Source organism: Vanellus vanellus (genome assembly GCF_965231255.1).
Source record: "Vanellus vanellus genome assembly, chromosome: 2".
Taxonomy (NCBI): domain Eukaryota; kingdom Metazoa; phylum Chordata; class Aves; order Charadriiformes; family Charadriidae; genus Vanellus; species Vanellus vanellus.
In genome coordinates this window covers 133,920,256-133,939,341 of record NC_138906.1, presented here as the reverse complement: position 1 = coordinate 133,939,341, position 19,086 = coordinate 133,920,256, and the positions used below count along the sequence as shown (strand labels likewise).

At 38.6% G+C, this 19,086-nt stretch overlaps 1 protein-coding gene across 1 annotated transcript; it reads left to right on the top strand.

Moving 5' to 3' along the window:
* The first annotated feature begins 640 nt into the window (after window positions 1-640).
* Window positions 641-16,379, top strand: LACTB2 (lactamase beta 2). Its single transcript, XM_082479443.1, has 7 exons — window positions 641-859; window positions 1,373-1,536; window positions 2,839-2,962; window positions 5,222-5,400; window positions 9,677-9,825; window positions 11,397-11,478; window positions 14,157-16,379. Exons 1-7 carry the CDS (start codon window positions 738-740, stop codon window positions 14,198-14,200), a joined length of 864 nt encoding a protein of 287 aa, XP_082335569.1. The 5' UTR covers window positions 641-737; the 3' UTR covers window positions 14,201-16,379.
* Window positions 16,380-19,086: the final 2,707 nt, after the last annotated feature.

Below are 19,086 nucleotides of genomic sequence, written 5' to 3'. Positions count from 1 at the left end.
CTGGCTCCGTCCTCTGTGCGTCCTCCCTTCAGGTATTTATATACACTGATGAGATCTCTCTGAGCCTTCTCTTCTCCAGGCTGGACAGTCCCAGCTCTCGCAGCCTTTCCCCACAGGAGAGATGCTCCGGTCCCTTCAGCACTTTAGTGGCCCTTTGCTGGACACTCTCCAGTAGCTCCCCAATTTTCTTTAAAATGCTGAATCCTAGATAGCTCCTATATGTCACAGAGGAGCATATATAGCTCCTATATACGCATGTTCTCAGAATATACAGAAAATGCAGCTGTCGTTACTGAAAAAAAAAAAAAAAAAAAGCCCAAAAAAAACCAAAAAAGTCCTTCCGGCATCAGGAAGAAGCCAGCAGAGCCCGGACCTGCCTCTGCCCGGGCAGCAGCGAGGCACCGGCCCCTCAAGGGAGAACACCGCCTTCCTGCCACTGCATTACCACAGTGTTTGTTCCCAAAGGCCGAGCTTGAAGCCAAAACCCCGCCGGTGCCCCGCCGTGGCGGTGGGCGGGCCGGGAAGGAGCCGCCTCACTGAGGGCGACAGCCGCTCCGCCTCACAACCGGGCGGAAGGTCCCGCGTCCAGCGGCGGGAGGCGGAGCGGGGGGGAATAAGTGGCTTCCGCCTTCCCGCCTTCGCCTGCCGGTGGCCGTGTGAGGGGAGCGGAGCCGGGGAGCGGAGCGGAGCGGGCGGGGGAGTGGGAGGAAAGGGGTTTGCAGGGTGCCGCTGCAGAGATGGTGTCGCTGCTGCCGCGCATCGAGCGGCTGTCGTCGCGGGTGGTGCGGGTGCTGGGCTGCAACCCGGGGCCCATGACACTGCAGGGCACCAACACCTACCTGGTGGGCACCGGGCCCAGGTAACGACGCTGCTCCAGGGGTCTGTGCTGCGGCTGGAGTGGCGGCCAGCGGGCTGTTCCGAAATCCCTTAATCGGGGTTAAAGAAAGGAGGGGAAAAACAACAAAAACAAAAAAAAAAAAATTACAGCATTAAGTTTTCGGGGCGGGTGTGCCCGGCGGCGGTTTGGGCAGGCGGGGTGCGGAGCCGCGGCCGGGCGGGAAGTTCCGTGAGGAGGGCGGGGGGCGGGTGCTTCACTTCAGGCCTCGCAGCTCCCCCGGCTGTGCCGGTCTGAATATGTTCTTTACCCCCCTTTGTAAATTGTTACAGCACGGGAGTAGAATATTACGGAGAGGAGAGATGGCGTCTGGAATACGGAGACATCCACTATTACCACATTTCCATGCAATGTTGGGTTCTTTCTTTATTTAATGAGAACTCTAAATTCGCTCACTGTTGTTGTTTTTTTTTTCTCTTGTTTTTTTTGTTTGGTGGTTTTGTTGTTTTGGGTTTTTTTTTTTTTGTCCCTGTGTAGAAGAGTCCTTATTGACACTGGGGAGCCAGCTATTCCTGAATATATTGGCTGTTTAAAGCAGGCACTGTCAGAGTTCAACATCTCAATTCAAGAAATTTTAGTGACACACTGGCATCATGATCATACCGGTGGAATACCTGATATCTGCAAAAACATCCCTAATGGTAGGCCAGACATTTCGGATATTGTTGAAAACGTTAGATATGTGGCAAGAAAAACATTTTCTGAGTGCTTCTGTACAAAGCAGCCGAGTGGTTATTCTGGAATCTCCATATAAACTACATGTAACTTCATTATACTGTTGCAGTGTGTAGAATGGGAGCAATGAATAATCTGAATATTGTAGTTGTAGTACTAGAGTTTTTCTTCAGTACCTGTGCATACCTTTGTAGTGAATTTTTCTTACAGGTGAATAATGAGAGCCTACATACCATCAGCAGCTTCCATGATATTAAGAGATGTGAGAAAAACTTGATACTCTTTCTTTTCCATGTTGACTGTAATGACAAATTGACCATTACTTCCACTTGTGTTAATCTCTGAAAAAGAAACATGCGTAACTGAGATTGTTACAGTAGACCATTAGTAATTGCTGACAAATCCATAGACCTCAGATCATAAGGGCGAAGAGGGTAGGGCAGTCTGCAGGAGAATTCTGATCTGAAAATGTGTATTTCATGTTGAGAAACAGTAAGAGACATTAATGCTTTAGTATCTGGGAAGAAAATTAGCAGTATGGATCATGCAGTTCTTAGCATCGCTGGACTTTGTCACAAGCTTTGTTGCAGGCTTTACCAGATTTTGTAAAGTTGCCAGGTGCTTATCTGTACAGAAGCCAGAACACTCCTGAAAACAACATTATTGTCTTTGTGAGGATTTTGTTTTTTTCAACCCATGAGCATGGTTGTAAAGACTAGCAAGGGGCATAAATACCTTTCTGGGTTGCTATCCATAGCTGTTCCAGCCAAGGCATGCAGTTGGAACATGCACAGTTCAGAATGATAGATGCTGAAGGAAGTTGCAGGTCAAAAAGCCTCCCATCTAGTGTTAGGCAAATGTTGAATGGTGCTTCTGTGAATCATAATGGAGAACGCAAATGCAGAAGTCTTAGTGGTGTTGTAGAAACTTGGGGGTTGTGGGTCTTGATGAATCAAGAAGGAACATTTGTGAAATATAATAATTATTAACATTTCTTTTTTAACTTCACTTGCGCTTTTTTGTCTTCAAAATTGCTGCTGGTACAAAGTACAGTATTCACATTCAGTGGCTTTCACTATTCAGTGTTGGTGGCTCTGGAATAAGGTTGCTTTATAAATGTAAAGTTACTGTACATAATTTCTTCTTTCTAGTTTTGTATTCACACTGTGTAATAATTAATAGTACTTATTCAAAAAGTAGCCTTTCTGTGGAATTTACTTTGTTAGTGACTATTTCAAAACATCATTTTCTTTGCTTTCTTTAAATAGGCTCTGAATATCGCATCTGTAAGCTTCCTCGTGTCCCTCACCGTGAAGAAATAATAGATGGAGGACATAAATATTTTTATCTTAAAGAAGGAGATGTGATACAGACAGAGGGAGCAACACTCAGGTAAACGTCAATTTCTGCAAGTTTGCTGGATCACTTTTTTCTTCAGAATTCTTACACATATGTGTATCCTAACTTCTAATGATTGGCAATCTGTACATCTAATCTTTTCAACACTTAAACCTGTAGACTTCTTACCATGATCCAGCAGGCCATGTTTATACGAAGAAATTGTTTTTATGATGAGGATTATCAGGAGTTAGCCTTTGGTTTTTGGCCTCAGCAGAGAAATTAAGAACATTTCCTTTGAAAAGTATTTCCTCTGGGAAAATCAAATAGGATTTTACATACTTTCTTATCACTCTTAGCTAAGTAGTTATTATGAAAATTGATACTTTTGGGGAAGTTTACGGTAGTCTGGATGGATTATTTAGTATGACTTTCTTTTTACCTTAAAAATATCTCCCAAGGAGACACTAAAACATTTAAAACTTAAAATGTTAAATTTTAAACCTTTAACCTGTCAGGTTCTCGTAGGGTGCCAATTTGGGAGGGCTTCTTCCTGGAGAGCATGTTGCCTGTCTTGTTAGTATGAATGAGCCTGAAACAGAAAGCCTCTCTGCCTCACACAAACACACACACACAATAAAAAGATCTGACCATTTTGTTTCCAGAGTTCTTTCATTAACAAGGCATTACTCATCTAAGGACAGATTTTGCTTGTTTTCCTCAGTTGAGATGTGAATTATATCCCACTTGTAGAATATGCCAGCTGGCTGATTGGAAAAAAAAAATGTAAAAATAAAGGATATATTTGACCAAAAGCATTTTATTTTTTAGTGTAAAAAAAAAAAAAAAAAAAAAAAAAAAACATGGAGAGTATTATATTGAATACTGAAGACCTGTCACTACTCTGAGTGGTGCATGTTTGGACAAAATCAGTTTAGAGATGGAAAACAACTTGTTAAATTTGAATCCAAGACAGAGGTGGCACATTTTGAAGTTTGGGGTAATGCAGCCAAATTTTATGCTTCATTGTAAGCAGGTATTCTCACCTAGTTAATTCCATAAGCACTTTAAGCATACTCTTAGATCCACCACAGGTTCCAAAATAGCAGTATCTGCATGTTTCATTTTAGTTACCAACCTTCAAATTTTCGAGGTGTGCCAGGCAGTGTCGGGTTCTTTTTCCTTTGTTTTTCCATATTAGTAGTTAAGCTTCTGGTAAAGTTTCATCAGGAACTGGAGGGTACTGCTTCCTACAAAGGTAAGGTGCAACCCATGAACTTGATATTTATGTTGGCTCTGCAGGGTGATGGCTCACCTGCTTTCTGCTGAACTCAGTATTCAGAAAGAGCTGGAAGTCATTGCATCAGATGGTGCTGTGCTTCTGGCCTCCCAGCCCTACGCTGACGTGGCTGGTCGCTGTGTAGCATTGGCCTGTACCCCATGCTTGGCACTGGCTCTGTCAGTTCCTTATCGCTGTGTTGATGCATTTGCCATTAACAAGAAGATTCTGTTGAATTTCACCGGTGATGCTGGTCTGAGCTGTGTACTTTGAGTTTGAATCAGCCTCAGCGTGAGGCCTTCTGCCTTTCAAAAATTGTAGCACTGCAGTGCAGCTCCTCAGCAGCTCACATTAATATATACATATCAACTGCCTATTCACCCTTTGTTGCATTCTAATGTAGTACTCACTCAAGCTGTGGGGTCCTAAATCCTTACCATTCAGATGTTTAATGACCTGCACATAGAACAGCTAAAAGACCATCATTCCTTGTTGTATTTGACAGCTCTGCTTCACTGTGTCATGGGGCTTTCAGGGAGAAATAAATTTTGGGAGACAGAACTTTATCTGGGTTGGGTCCAGAAGTTTATAGTTAATTTCTAAAAGAATTGGCAACATCATCCTTACCCTCTTCTGCTAAGTGCAAGGTGTATGCCCAGGACTTCACACATTTCAGTCTGCAAATTACGTGTCCGTTTTTCTTTTTTAAAGCTTCAGAATAAAGCCCTCTATAACATGAAGTCTACATGACTAGCCAGCTCCCTTAATGCACTTTTATTACAATGTGTCATGTAAGTGAGAGCATGTTAGAGATGATGATCTGTGTTCTCTACACGGTATAAGAACGTGGATTATACAAAGTGATGCCCTGTTTACATCGCCATTTCAGCCTTTTTTGGTCTATTTTTTTTCTGGTTCTTGTTGTGGGCTACTTTGTAAGTGTATAGTTTTATTGTCATTTTTTTCTAGCTTCTGAAAATGAAGCATATATGCTGTGTGAAAAACATGCTTTATTGTTGTTGCTCTTTAAACAGAGTTTTATATACACCTGGACACACCGATGATCATATGATTTTACATCTGGAAGAAGAAAATGCTATATTTTCCGGTGACTGTATTTTAGGGGAAGGAACAACAGTAATTGAAGACCTGTATGATTACATGAACACTTTGAAAAGGTTGTTACAAATGAAACTAGATTTAATATATCCAGGTAAATGGTTCTATTTTTAACTGCTCTGTTTTACTATATGACTTTTAAATATCTCCTCTAAGAATTTGAGAACTCATTACAATCAAACACTGTTACTAAGGTAACAATTCAAGTTCATTACGTACTTGTGTCCAGTGCTAAGCTAAGGTGACTTTTTGGCATGGTGGTTTGCAGAACTTGAAATTTTTTCAGTGATAGATAACTTTCCTTCCTGAGATTTCTCCATTTAAGGGTGAATCTTGTGCTTCTGTGCCTAAAGCCTACAGAGGCTAGAATCTTTCACTGTTGGAATCAAGCAGCAAATCTGGTTTTCTTATATTACTCTATCCAGGTGCCTTAATGTTACTGTGCAAGAAAAAATAAGAGTTGTGCTTTTGGTCCTTTGCATCCCCACATACACCGCCAATGTGCGTAACCTAGTAAAGTTTTTCTGAGAGAGATGTCTGTCCTTTGCAGCACAGATTAATCATAAATTCATCTTGGAAAGCTGCAGAACTGTCAAATGGTTGTCTTAGTTAATGACTTAGCTTAAATTTGTACAAGAGCCAAGAGGCCAAACATCATGTTCTAAAAATAAGTTGCCGATTCATTCAGTCTATGACTTCGCTTTAATTTTTTTTTCTCTATCTCCCCCAAACCTTGGGAATGCATTTACTTTTCACATAAACCAAGTGTCTGTTTGACAAGACTGGATTTTAAGAATTCATTATATAACTAAGGTTTAAGCTCCTCGTTTGTTTTTTCAGAGCTACATCTCAGGATTTTTTCTGACTTTTTCTGTTTCATCTTCTTCAACCTGTCATTCTGAGCGACTGTGTCTACATTCTCAGTTCTGTCTTCCTCCATTAACCATCTATGTTTAGCCTACATAACCAAATCTCATTTGTGTTCATTCTTAAAAATACCTTCTTTTGAAGTAGGTGTTCTTTAAGTGCTTTGAGATCTAAGCATAAAAATGCTATTTAAGAAAAATACCATTACAGATATTCCATGGGTGTGGAGGCTGACATAGACAGAAATAGTGACTTGCTCATAGTTATTGTCTTAACTACTGATAAAACTAATAATATTTTAGCCTCCAGAATCTCAATCTGTTGATCAATTCAATGTTCTACTTTCTTTCTTAAATACCTACAAAACACAGTGTGTTCCTCCAATTGAATTTCTGCCTTCCAAAACCCCATATGTGCCAAACTCTATTGGGTTCATCAGTTTTATCTGTTGTATTTCACTCTGTTCTTAATCATTATTTATCTAGATTGCACATTCACCAAGGTTGAATATTTGTCCCATTTATCTGTAAATGTTTGCTTCATTGTTGTATGTTCATGCTGTACTTGCAATTAGAAAGTCAGTCAAGTATTATGTATTTTCAGTGATGAGTAGCTAAGTATGGAGATGGTTTGGAACTAACTTTCTTTTTTTGTCCATGCACCACAAAATGTATGTGCAATTGTGTAAAAGACAGCTATTGCCCAGTCAGAAGAATTGTTTATACTAACAGCATGTACTACAGTAAATGGTAACTATAGCAGAAAGTAGTTTGCTTTACCAGTACATTCTATTTAAGCTCAGTACTTTGACTTTATTGCAATTTTAGGTCTTCATAATACTTGAACTGTTTCTCTGATCCCCATCCGTGCTTTAGGACTCACATTGCAACCTCAGAATTAGATGTAGGAGAGCGTGAATTTTTGTAACAAGCTGACTGCTGGCTAGGTGTGAGCAGCTGAATTTTGCCAATCCTTCCCCTTCCATGTTTCTTTTGTAAATTAATGTGGAAATTACTTAAGGCAGAATACTCGTGACAGTCGATTTACAGCCAAAAGTTGATGAGAACTCTTGGAACCAGAAAAGGGCATTTTAGTCAGCAGAGGGCTCCCTATCCTGTAATAATAAACACTGTTCTTCCTTGACAATGTAGAAAAAACTGGTACTGGTCTTAGGAATCTGTGCCAGATTTCATGAGCCAATTATTTTCTTCGATTTTATCCTCTGTGCTTTAATTTACTGTAAAGTAAGAGAATCTCTATTACTGAAGAGGGTATTATGAGAATAAAAACTTACTGTTTCTGATCATCTGGGCTGTACAGAGATCTGAAATAATGTGAAACTGTCTGATATAAAGTCTAAATTACTGGAAAGATGGTGACATTTTGAGAGATCTATTTCACATGCTCAGAAACATTTTGCATTTATGCAGATATTAATTTATTTATTGGTGAAATTAACTGTGTTGCTGTCCCTGAAAAATTATGGAAGGGAAAGATCCACATCTGGATTTAGTTCCAACCTTTCTGACATCATTTTAATATATGTACGTGCATACACAATGGTTATGGATCAGATGATGTAATGGATATGAAATGCCTTTAACTTTGCAAAATGGGTGTTCCATTCCAGGTACTGACATTAGTCTTGTAGGCTAAGTCAATTAAATCAATTGGAAGAGCAGGGACCGGTTTTAAGACTGCCTTGTGATTCCATGTGCAGGCCTTAATTTTGGATACTTAATGTGACTTCTGTCATTAGAGAATGCAAGAGAACAGTTACCATTATAGTCTCTGCTCTGTATTTCTGAATGTGTTTTTTCTAAATTTAAACTTTTCTTTTTTATAAATGGTAACATATTTACTAGAGATACTGTTGTATTTGTAACTTATTTTGTAAGGAACAATAGCTTCAGATTACATTTGTTTGAAATCATTAAATATATGTGCATATGACAGTATAGTGTTATATTTACATGTTACATATTTTATTTATAACACTATATTTACACAGGGTAAGCTTCGATGTATATTTAGTAATTTCAGTTCTGCTAAAGCGCGTGTATAAATTGAGATATGCATAAATATTTTGAATTGCTGAAGGATAGATTCCTTTGACACTTTTTTATTTCACAGATATTCAAAACATGAAAAATTAGCTGCTATATTTCTATAAGCTTCCTGTCCTCAGGCAGAATACATTCTAATTTAAAAAGCCTTAAAACTAAAAACCCATTTAGTCAGTTAGCTCAAAAGTACAAGTAAACAGTATCATGATTTTCTTAAAAATAGCCAGAGAATCTCAAAAGAAACTGTCTGATTTGGATGATACCCAATAACTTCTAAAATAAAGCTATGTTTTCTTACAGTAGTTTCTGTTTTACTCATTTTATAATTTACTTGGAGTAAAAAAAAAAAAAAAAGCAGAGCTGGAAGTTGCTGCTGCTGCTTCAGGTGAAGTATACAGGCAAAGAAATAGGAAACCTTGCTATGAAAAGCATGTGTAATTCATGCAAGTAAATTTCTCTATAGGGAAAACATTAAGTTTAATTTCTGTGCATGTAACTCTTATGTCTGAAAAATATTTTCATTTCATCTGTCATTTTAGTGTATCATGAAGCAGTGTTTGATTTTTCCACAAAGGTTAGTGCTTTACCAATTAAGCCTTTTTCTAATTGCATTCAGAGACCTTTCAGTAAGTTGAATATTTCTGATCTGCCACAATAAGTCCAGAAAAAAAGTGTGTTTTGTTTATTAACCAGCCAGATATAAAATGACCCACATATAACCTTCCCTGTGCATTGCTTATTCCTGCCCTGACATGTTCCATTTGGCTCAGTGATTTGTCTTCTATTATTGTTTTTGATCATACTTACGAAAGTATGCTCTTAAGGGAATAAAGTACAGTGTGTGAGTCAGTTTTGAAGATCTGTCCTGGAAAATTTATCTGTCACAATTAAAGATGTTACTTTTCTCACCTTTGTACAGTAGTATGTAAGTCCTTCACCTCAACCACTACAGTTCAAAGACCAGTATCAATTTAAATCATCAGTATCAATATCATTTGAGGAGAGTGAGATAGGCAGACAGAGATAATATAATAATCTGAATCTCATCCTTCAAATCTGTTCAGCAGTGAACTCCTTTCCTTCTTTTTTTTTTAAATAGCCTAAAGTAGTCTCCCCTTGCTTTTCTTGTTCCATCTGAAGTATTCTGTTTTCTCATTCACACTTTTCACATCCTAATTCTTCCTTTCCATCTTAATGTTTTTCAATTGCAGACTGTGATGCAAACTTAATTTTATATGAAAAAAAAACCCAAAACCAAAAAACATACCAAGAATTTCTTACAATTTAACATCAAGGATCCTCTGAGAGGGTGGTACCTGCAGGTGCTGCTCCCTTTTTATGACTTTTAAGTCTACAATAAGAATGATTCAGTTATTCAGTAGCATACTTAATTCCAAACGTAAGTAATGGTGCTGTGGTACATGTGTTTTGATTTAGGTCATGGTCCAGTAGTACGAGATGCAAATGCTAGAATCCAAGGCTACATTTCTCACCGAAATGCACGTGAACAGCAAATTCTAAATGTTTTCCAAAAGAATGTTGGAAAATCATATACATCCTCGGAGCTTGTAAAGATAGTATACAAGGTAATTGTTGATTAAAAGTTTTAGATTGAACTAAAGAAAATTGAGGTTATGTTCATAAAATTGTACATAGCAGTTTAAGTATTTGAATTAAGACCATAGTGGCTTTTAAAAGAGGGGAAAAAAAAAAGGGAGGGGGGGTGTCTGCTGGTTCAGAATTCATATATGACTGTGCATTTAAATTGTATTGTTTGAGCACTTCACTGGAGTGGGGCCCAGATGATTCTTATGAACTTCTTATTTCACTAGATGGTCCTCAGTACAGTTTCATAGAACCAAGCAAAAATAAAGTTGCAGCGCTTGGTTCTAAGTGAAAAGTACGAGATGACTGTTTAATTTTTGATTTGTCAAAGTGTGTTTGGAGACTCCTGAAAGATTGGTTAAAATTTGTAGTTCCTGCTTGGTCTGTGGGAGGATGCAGGTTTGTTGCAGTCTCATGGAGATGGGTATTGCTCTCAGGATTTGGGTAGCTTGCACGTGGCATTGGACAGGCATAAGAGTACTTTTTTGCTACTTCATCGTTCTTCATTTAACCTCAATAATCTGTACATGTGGTATGGGGGTTACCCCTCCTAGCAAGTAGAGATAAAAAGACATACAGCATTTGCTTCGGAGGAAGATGTCAAAGTTGCCAATGGCTGTGGTTTGTAAACCGTACTGTAACAGCTTCACAACTCATTTGTTGTGGTTCTGCTGATCACCAGTTTCCAAAAGAATGACTGCATCACATTGAAGGTTTTGCAATGCTGCTGTACCATTACCTGTGGCTGTTTAGCTCCTGCAGTTCTGCTGCCTGAACAACTACAGTTTTTACGTATACAGCTGTTCACATGTTTCTGTAAAGTAACAAACCAATTGTCCTGTCACTGTATAAGATTTTTTTCAGTACTACTAAAGCTTTCATATTAAAAAAAAAAAAGTGTAATCTCCCAGATTTTTCTAAAGATTCACAATTTATTGAGCTAGTTTTCTAGTGAATTTTCCTGCCAGACTATGTTGTTTGGAGAAGAACTTTTTAATTTTCAAAAAGAAGGCTTTACCTCTAGGATGATAGAGCTGGAGAGGGGCATTTTGAGAAATGATAGTGTTTTTTACCTAATAAGCACTGGAAAATTTTAAGAGACATTTTGTCCTTCTGAAGCTGTTGTATTTTTAAACTTGTTTACTCATGTACAGGTACTAACTGTTAAAGGATATTTAAACCCATGCAAATACTGTCATGGAATAGAAGCAATAGGTATCTGTGGAGAAATGCATCTTTAAATTTATCTTTAAAAATGCCCGGTGCAGACCAATCTCAGAAGAGCACAGTCATCTTGGTGTGGGCCAAAGTTTGCATAATACAAGTGGATAATGCAAAAAAATGAGCAAAGTAAACAAAAATGTATCATTAGGCTACTAGTTTAACTGGTGTAAAATTCACTTACTCATTTCAGGTTGTTGTCATTATATAACTAACTGAATGCTCAACATATTCAGAAGAGGAAAATCTATGTTAATAAACCATGAGTTCCATATTGAAAAAAGAATTGAGAGATATTTAAATACAAAATGTGTATTTGTGTTCCCGTTAGGAGATCCCTGAAAATTTACTTCTAGCAGCAGAAAGTAACCTCTTAGTCCACTTGAAGAAGTTGGAAAAAGAAGGAAAAGTGTGTAAGTTGTGGATGGAAGGGTGGACAGAGGGTCACTTTCATTTTGATTTTCTACGTACTGTTGCTCGTTGTATTTTAGTGCATCACTTCCTGGGGGGAAAAATACCCGCAATTAGTTGCGGTAGCTGTCCTTCAGACAACCTGAAGTGGAATTATATACAAAAAGCCTATGGTTATACAATATTTCCAAACTTATAGAAAATATTTTATAAAGCGTTTGTGACATGCTTAGAGCACAGATTACTGCAGTGCATACACCTTTAAATTTTTATTTAAAACATACCATGGAATACATGGTTTATACCTTTGTGTATTTTCTGAAATTCATACTGAAGTATGCATGTACATAGCATTTTATGGAACTACATTTTATGTTTCTGCCTTTCCTAAATACATATTCTGTATGTGTGTGTTCTAGAGACAGTCAAAAATCACGCAGTGTAAACTTTTACAATTTTTGATTAATAGTACTTAAGTAGAGCAACTATTGTTACATTGTGCCTTTACTTTTAATGAACAAGGTGAAGTATTCTATTTCTGTAATGGCATGTGCATGTGGAAACATTATTCAACCAGGAGCTAAGGAAAATATTTCTTTCTGTATGTACATTACATAACTGCACCCAGGACTGTCTACTTAAAAGTAAATAACTACATGAATATTTAGAACTGTTTCAAATTTTCAGCACTTACCAACCTGAATAACAACATGAAATCAGTGTATTTTTTCCAAGTTGGACCTTCTGTTTATTTTAATGATAAATCAGCTACCAGGTACTAATTGCTTAAATAATTGAGACTTAATTTTTGAAATAATAATGACCTGCTTTTTATTCAAAGAGAATAGGCTAGAGACACACGAATAGAGTCATCACTGAAGTTCAGAAAATGCTGTCTTTAAGCATATTTTATGCAGAATGCCATGGAAGCTTACTAGCATGATACTTACTGCACCAGCTTTTAAATGTGGTCTCAGTTCTTGTTTATTAACACGTTATGGACCTACACATTTCTCCAGTTTGGATCCACAAGATTCTTCTGGGGTATCCCTTCCTTTCACTGCCAAAGCAGCTCAAGCGACGGCATAGTCTGTTTAGATGAAGTATTGGATAAATTAACTTTCTCTTTAAAGGTAGACATGCAGTCTTCCCTACAAAAGACTTTGTATATAGATCTTAAATGTCCAGGAATTAATTTGTTTGAGTGAGATAGTGACTTTAATCTCTTTTTCTCATTGGGTGTGTCACCGCCCATTCCACCCCCACCCCTCAACACCATTTTCATGCTTACTGAACTATAGTTTAGTTTTCCTCAGAAATCACCTTTGAATTTTGAAGAGACAGCAGATACAGAGCTTCAGTCAGGTATCTGTTCACAAAGCAGCAACTGCTTGAAATTATTTGAAAGCTTAAATAACTAGAGGAGATGGAAATTAGAAGAATTTTTTGTGACTGTTCTACTCCAGTGAGAGGTTCTCGATTCAGCTGTGTGCTCCTGCTTTCCACGAAGCACAAGAAGTGGCCTTTAAAATTTCTTGGGTTTTTTGTTTGTGTTTTTTTTGTTTGTTTGTTTTTTTAATCTTCGGTTTGTGCTCACAGAGGAGGAGGAAAGCAGTGTCATCAAAACACTTGGGATTTTTCTGTGCTGATCTCTGCAGTGTGGAAACAGTTGTTAAATTTTTAAATACAAGCTTAGACCCAGAGCTATGATAAACGCTTAACATCATGTGACCTTTGCCAGTTTTTCAGTTCAAATTAAGGACATCTGTTAAGGAAAATTGATTCTGTTGGTTCTGAGCATGTAGCATACAAATACTTGCGTACTCATGTTACTTGTTCATTTGGATTTGATACGATGTCCTTTCCAGGTAGTCTGAGTTGCAGTGTTTCAAGTTTTGTTCTCATAATGGAAGACTCAAGTTGCAGTCATAACACTGCTTAATTTTCACAAAATATTTTTCCAAAGAAACACGTTGTCAATGTGACAGGCATATTACAATGTTACAAGAGAGCTACTCCATGTAAATTATGGCCATATGCTGTCTGCTGCAGTCATTAATTCACCATTTAGTTCTAGGGATTGCAGTTTATGTTGGTACATAACTTTTATAACTTGAGTTAGGAGTGAGATTGCCTTTACAGATTTGCTCTTCTCACTTAAAACAGAAAAATAATGCCTTGTACACAGAAGCATGGCACAATATGCGCATGTAAGCATTCTCCCATGTTTGGATACAAATTTCTTGGTCATTGTTTCACATTTTTAAAACACACCTGATGGAGATAAATATAATTTCACTGTTCTTAATTTAGCAGCACAGATTATTTTTTTTATCTAAAGTTCATAAATTTAAGAACATGCAGCAAGTGCTCTGCTACCTCAAATTTCTTAATATCTAGAAATTTTAATATTCTGACCTTTAAATAACTGTAGGATTAGTAACCCCTTTTTTATTAATCATTCTTTATATTGCTAGGTTACATTGTGAAACAGTTAAGGTTTATCACCTTCCATTAAAACTCAACGCTGGCCTGAAGGAAAGTATTCCAATAGTTTTAATAAAAAATTACATGTACAGACATACATATGCATGTACAGGTTAAGTTTGAGATAATCTAATGTTTATATATAGCATCTAAGTGTTAGTTTGTGACTAATTTGGTCTTTTTTTCTTAACAGTATGTGAGGCATCTCCCAACTTCAGATGGAGAAACAATTTATAAGTTATACAAGAATGCTCAAGAATATTTTTAATCTGCACAGTTGCTGCATGAAGAAATATAATGATGAGCTCAGATGATATGTAAAATAAAAGCTAATTCTTTTTTTTTAAAGTGATAACACAATTTTAAAGCAATGTTGCATTCAGTTAACTAATGTTTTTCATAGTCTATTTTTTGATAGTTTTAAAAATAACCTGATAGGTACTGAGTTAATAAAATGGAATGAGTGTGAAGAACTGAATGTTACCTCTGTTATAAAATACCCAGCTTCTCATCGGTGGCAGAAGACAGATAGCAAGGTCATACAAACTTAATGTTACAATATTATAAACTTAAAAGATATATTAAAAAAAAGAAAACAACCTCTAGTAAAAAGAATTGAAAAGATGTTATTCTAAACCTGTTTTAATTTACTTCACAAAAAGTGATTTTTCTAGCAAGCTACCTTTACATTCTAAAAACCAAGTTATTTTTGTTAACAGATGTAAATAATGGGGTTTATATTCCTTTTTTAATTCAGCTGCCTGTGCATATCTTCGCTGGTTGCTGGCTACAATAGGTTTTAACAAACACTGAAAATAATTCCAGACTTCTGTTTTCTGGTGGAAACACCATTTCTATGGAATTCGTTCAAAGGTTTCATAAATTTGAACTAATCAACGTAAAAAAACTACACATACTTGGAGTAGACACTTAAATTCTTTATAAGACTCTTCAAGAATGTGATTAAAAATCTGTGTAAATTCAGATATGTATTACACTATGAAGTTAAGTTTGTCACTTTAACAAGCTTCAAGTTTTGCTGTTAAATCCGTTTAAACTACAAATATTTTAACTAAAGATTGTATTTGGTTGTAAGATACTGTATAGCGTACTAAAATAAAATGTTTGAAGATCAATTTAAGCTGCAAGTTCAGTTCTCCATGTAGCTTAAACTTTCAGAGTATTGTATAAATATTTGCATTACTTTGTGTATTCAAAGTGTGTGAAGTTTTTGTGTTAGATACACTTCTTTTAATGCTGGCTCAATCTTAAAAAAAAAAAAAAAAAAAAAAAAAAAAATCAGATATGAGATGTTTGAAAGTACCGAAGGCAAATATATGTCCTTGAAAACCTTTCACTGTTCAGTCCTGTACCTTCATTTGTGAAACATGCATATGTTTGGGTATTTAAGGCATGTTTTAATAAGTATCATTATTTTATGAAGTTGACAGCATTTGTTCTGATCAGCTGAGCCAAATCCAATACAAAAATACTCCCAGGAACAGCAATCCAAAACTGAAATCATGTTCTGAAGTAGTAACCAGACTCTTAAAGAGGGGAAATAACATTTTGGTCTAGAAAATGATGCTTTTTGCAAAAGTCATTGATCTGGTTTTTGGCCACATCATGACTCTTGCTCACTTTTAACTTTCTGTGCAGTGCTGTTTTGGGGTCTTTTTCAGGTCTGCTAGGGTTTTTTTTTCCTCTTATATTTTCTGTTTACTTGCGTTTTTCCATTTCAGCCACTATTTTTTTCCCTCCTCCTGCAAACCTGATTTTTTTCAATACCTTTGGATTGTTGCTCTCTTTGTAATTACTCAGAAGCTTTCACATGGACTTCTTGCCATTAATAATTACTGTTTTCCTGTAGCTATTTCTTGAATTTATAATTACCTTTTCCATTGTTAAGAATAAAAAGGTAATTGTCACTGTTTTGTCTTTGGGGTTTTTTTAAATTTAATTCACGTGCTCTGAATAATGTCATTTTGCTTCAGGAAAACAGAAAAATCGGTGAGGTGGCACAATTTTCTGTCAGAGGTCTGAGAACCTAAGCCAGCAGGAAACTGGTATGAAGAGGTGATGTCTCATTACCTTTCTGAGCTGAAGAAGAAATCTGCTGGCAGGCAAAATGTTGCTGGACCATTTTCTTCTGTTTCATTATACTTTGTTTTTAAATACACAGAAATGGCTTTAGTGTTCAGATAAAGTATCGTTGGAACTTGGCGGCAGCGAAGAAATCGAAAGGAAACAAATTAGAGAATTCCACATTTTGTGCTGTGCTGCAGCAAGCACCTGACATTCTCAAAAAAATGAGGGAAATTGCAGCACAACCGGACTTGTCATTAATGATTGTATATGGTGTCTCTGAAATACTAAAAGCTGAGATTGTACTGTTACTGACATGTATATACAATAAAGGTTGCTTATATCAGCTATGATATGTTGTAAAAGTCTTAAGACTCCTTGTTGATGATGAGATTATGTCTGGACGGTGTGTTTATTTAAAAACAGAATGGCAATGTAGGCTATATGTCATATATGTATAAAAATGGGGATTAGCCTATTTACATCCCTTATATTGAATACATTCACCTGTGCAGAATGCATGAAAAGTTAAGAATAAAAACAGAAGGGGCAATTTCTGTCTCATCAAGCTAGAAGGGCAAATATCATTTGATGCATTAATTTTCTAAACAGCTGGGGACAGAAGCTGGAAGAAGCACAAATTGCATCTCCAGCCTTCCTGCCAGCTGCTTTTAAGATCCTGTCCTGAGAGTCATCCTCATTTACTAGCTCTAAGACCTAGGAAAGAAGTTTGATGGTAGTTAGAATGTTCTCTTTGGGGTGGGGGGGTGTCTATTCTGTTTCTCGCTGACTTGCTTATTTACATTTTGTTTAAAATGTCATTCTTAGTTCTATCTTTAAGGACGTTTGATGACGAGTGAATTCAGGAAAGGTTCCCAAATAGGAAGGGTACTGTTCTGTTTGTATCCCTTGCTGCAGGTGCAGTAATACACTCACTATCAAATCCTCCACACTCTTGCTACCTGAAACAGTGTATTGGGTTTGTGTAGCAGAGGGGGGCCACAGGGGTGGCTTCTGTGAGAAGACGGCAGAAGCTTCCCCTGTTTCAGACTGCTGGGAACTTCCTAAATGATGCAATCATTTTCAAGCCTAGTACTTCAAAATAAGGACATCTGGAAAGAAGCCTGGCAAACATAGACCGGCAACCCATTGGCAAGAAGCAGACAGAGGGCTTAGCAGTTTCAGGTGTTTCAGATGATAACACGTCACCTAAAGAGCCATAAGAAACTTCATGAGGCTGAACAGAGAACTCCAATAAAAGGGAAGTGCAGAAGCTGTTCAGAGGAGGCAAAAGGTTGTCTTGTTTTCCATTTCAGTATAAGCAGTTTACGCTATATCCTGAGGACCAATGCAAAACCAAGGAGCTCTGTGCCTGTGTGAGAGGACTTCCAGCCAGACACCAGCTGATTACAGCTTGAGATGTGTTGTCCCAGTTAAGTCCTGTTTGTTACGTTCTGTAGAGATGACATGACCTGGTTTCTTTTAAGGCTGAGGTGGGAAATAGATGCAAGACTACATTGCAAAAAGGATTCCAGTTTTTATCCCAACCCGATGTATTTCATGGGCACAGTATATTACATCCATGACTACACTGTAAACAACCAGGCATATAGTTTTACATTGTTATTGTTGAAAAAGTGTTCTTAAGAGTTACAAAATACTGGTGTGGCCAGGGGATGCGAGGATTTCTAAGATATAAAACATCTTGGTACTGAAATATGAATGCTTGTTCTGTTTAAACTTTTAAAAAAAGTCTCCAACTATGAAGGGAAAAATTTCTGTCGCCTTTTCTGTATTTTTAAGTATCCCAGATCATCTCTGGATACCAAGTATCCCTGTCTCCTGATTTAGTACATTCATACAAAACCTCTGAGCAGCTTCATAGCTGATGAAGGTTGAAAACCCTGGTCATACACTAAGCAGTCTGCTCCCTGAGCAACTCACTGCTCCGCACAGTAGGTAGAAAACAACCTATTAAAAAGAGTGTGTGCAATGTATGGTGCACGCTCTCCATTCTGGCAAGGCGAAGCCACACTGAGGAGTTTCATCTTAACCTCCCTGTATTTGTTAGCTGCTGGCTGCAAAAGCCTTTTGGACAACGCTAAACTTCAGCCATAAATTACTCTTTTTCTTGATCTTTCTTTTCCATATATCCATTGGGTGTGTCTGTCCGCCAGAAGCTTTAATAAATAAAAGCAGCAGGGATTTGGGTGGGGTTTGAAGGACAGCTTAACTCGGCCTGGATGTTTTCTGCATCAGTGTTGATTTCTCAGACCTCTTCGCTCACCTGTTGTAACCTGGAACAGCCTTCTGTGATCGGGGTGGCTTTTTAACCCACACCCGGCCTCCCTTTTAACGTCTCTTCCTTCTACGCTTCCCCGTTAGCTTTTCTCCCCTTCTTCTTTCTTGTCATTGGGTTCCTTGCCGCTGTTCCCTGGATAACGGATGTGATTTCCGGCTGTGCGGCACAGGGGGAGCAGCCGGGGTGGAGGGACCCCGCTGCCGGCGCGCTGAAACCCTGTGCCCCGCGGCTGCCGCTCCGCCGTTCACCCTAATGAACCCGCTGCCCGCGGCTGCCTAATTGCACCCTGCGGGTGCCCCGCGTCAGCTGGCGGAGGTCTGGCGACAATCAGCCTTAGCCCAGAGCCCTGGGGGGAGGAGGAAGAAATCAAAGGTGAACCTGGACGGCCGGGGGGGGAAGGAGGTAGCGGATCCTGGCCCGGCTCCGCGGGCACGCACCGCAGCGGCGGCGGCAGCCCGGGAGGGCGCGGGTCCGGCTGGCGCCGCAGCACTGCCGCCTCCTCCGCGACCCCGGCGAGACCCACGGCCATTTTCTGGGGGCTATGGGCTACCCCCAGCCAGTAGCCGGCCAGAGCGGCACAGCGCGGCTCGGTTCTGCTCTACTGACAGACGCCGGCCCGCACCGCCCTCGGTCGGTTTGAACTGCCGGGCGCTGCCCCTCGCCGCCCCCGCGGGGAGGGAGGCGGCCCGCCGGCCGGTGGGGGCGCTGCTGGCGGCGGCCGGGGCTGCTCCTCTGC

What these genes read in the sequence shown, in the direction of transcription:
- LACTB2 (XM_082479443.1), top strand. Translation starts at nt 738, where the DNA reads ATGGTGTCGCTGCTGCCGCGCATCGAGCGGCTGTCGTCGCGGGTGGTG. An exon ending in CTGGTGGGCACCGGGCCCAG is followed by an intron (nt 860 to 1,372) that starts GTAACGACGCTG and finishes GTCCCTGTGTAG; the next exon opens with AAGAGTCCTTATTGACACTG. An exon ending in ACTAGATTTAATATATCCAG is followed by an intron (nt 5,401 to 9,676) that starts GTAAATGGTTCT and finishes GTTTTGATTTAG; the next exon opens with GTCATGGTCCAGTAGTACGA.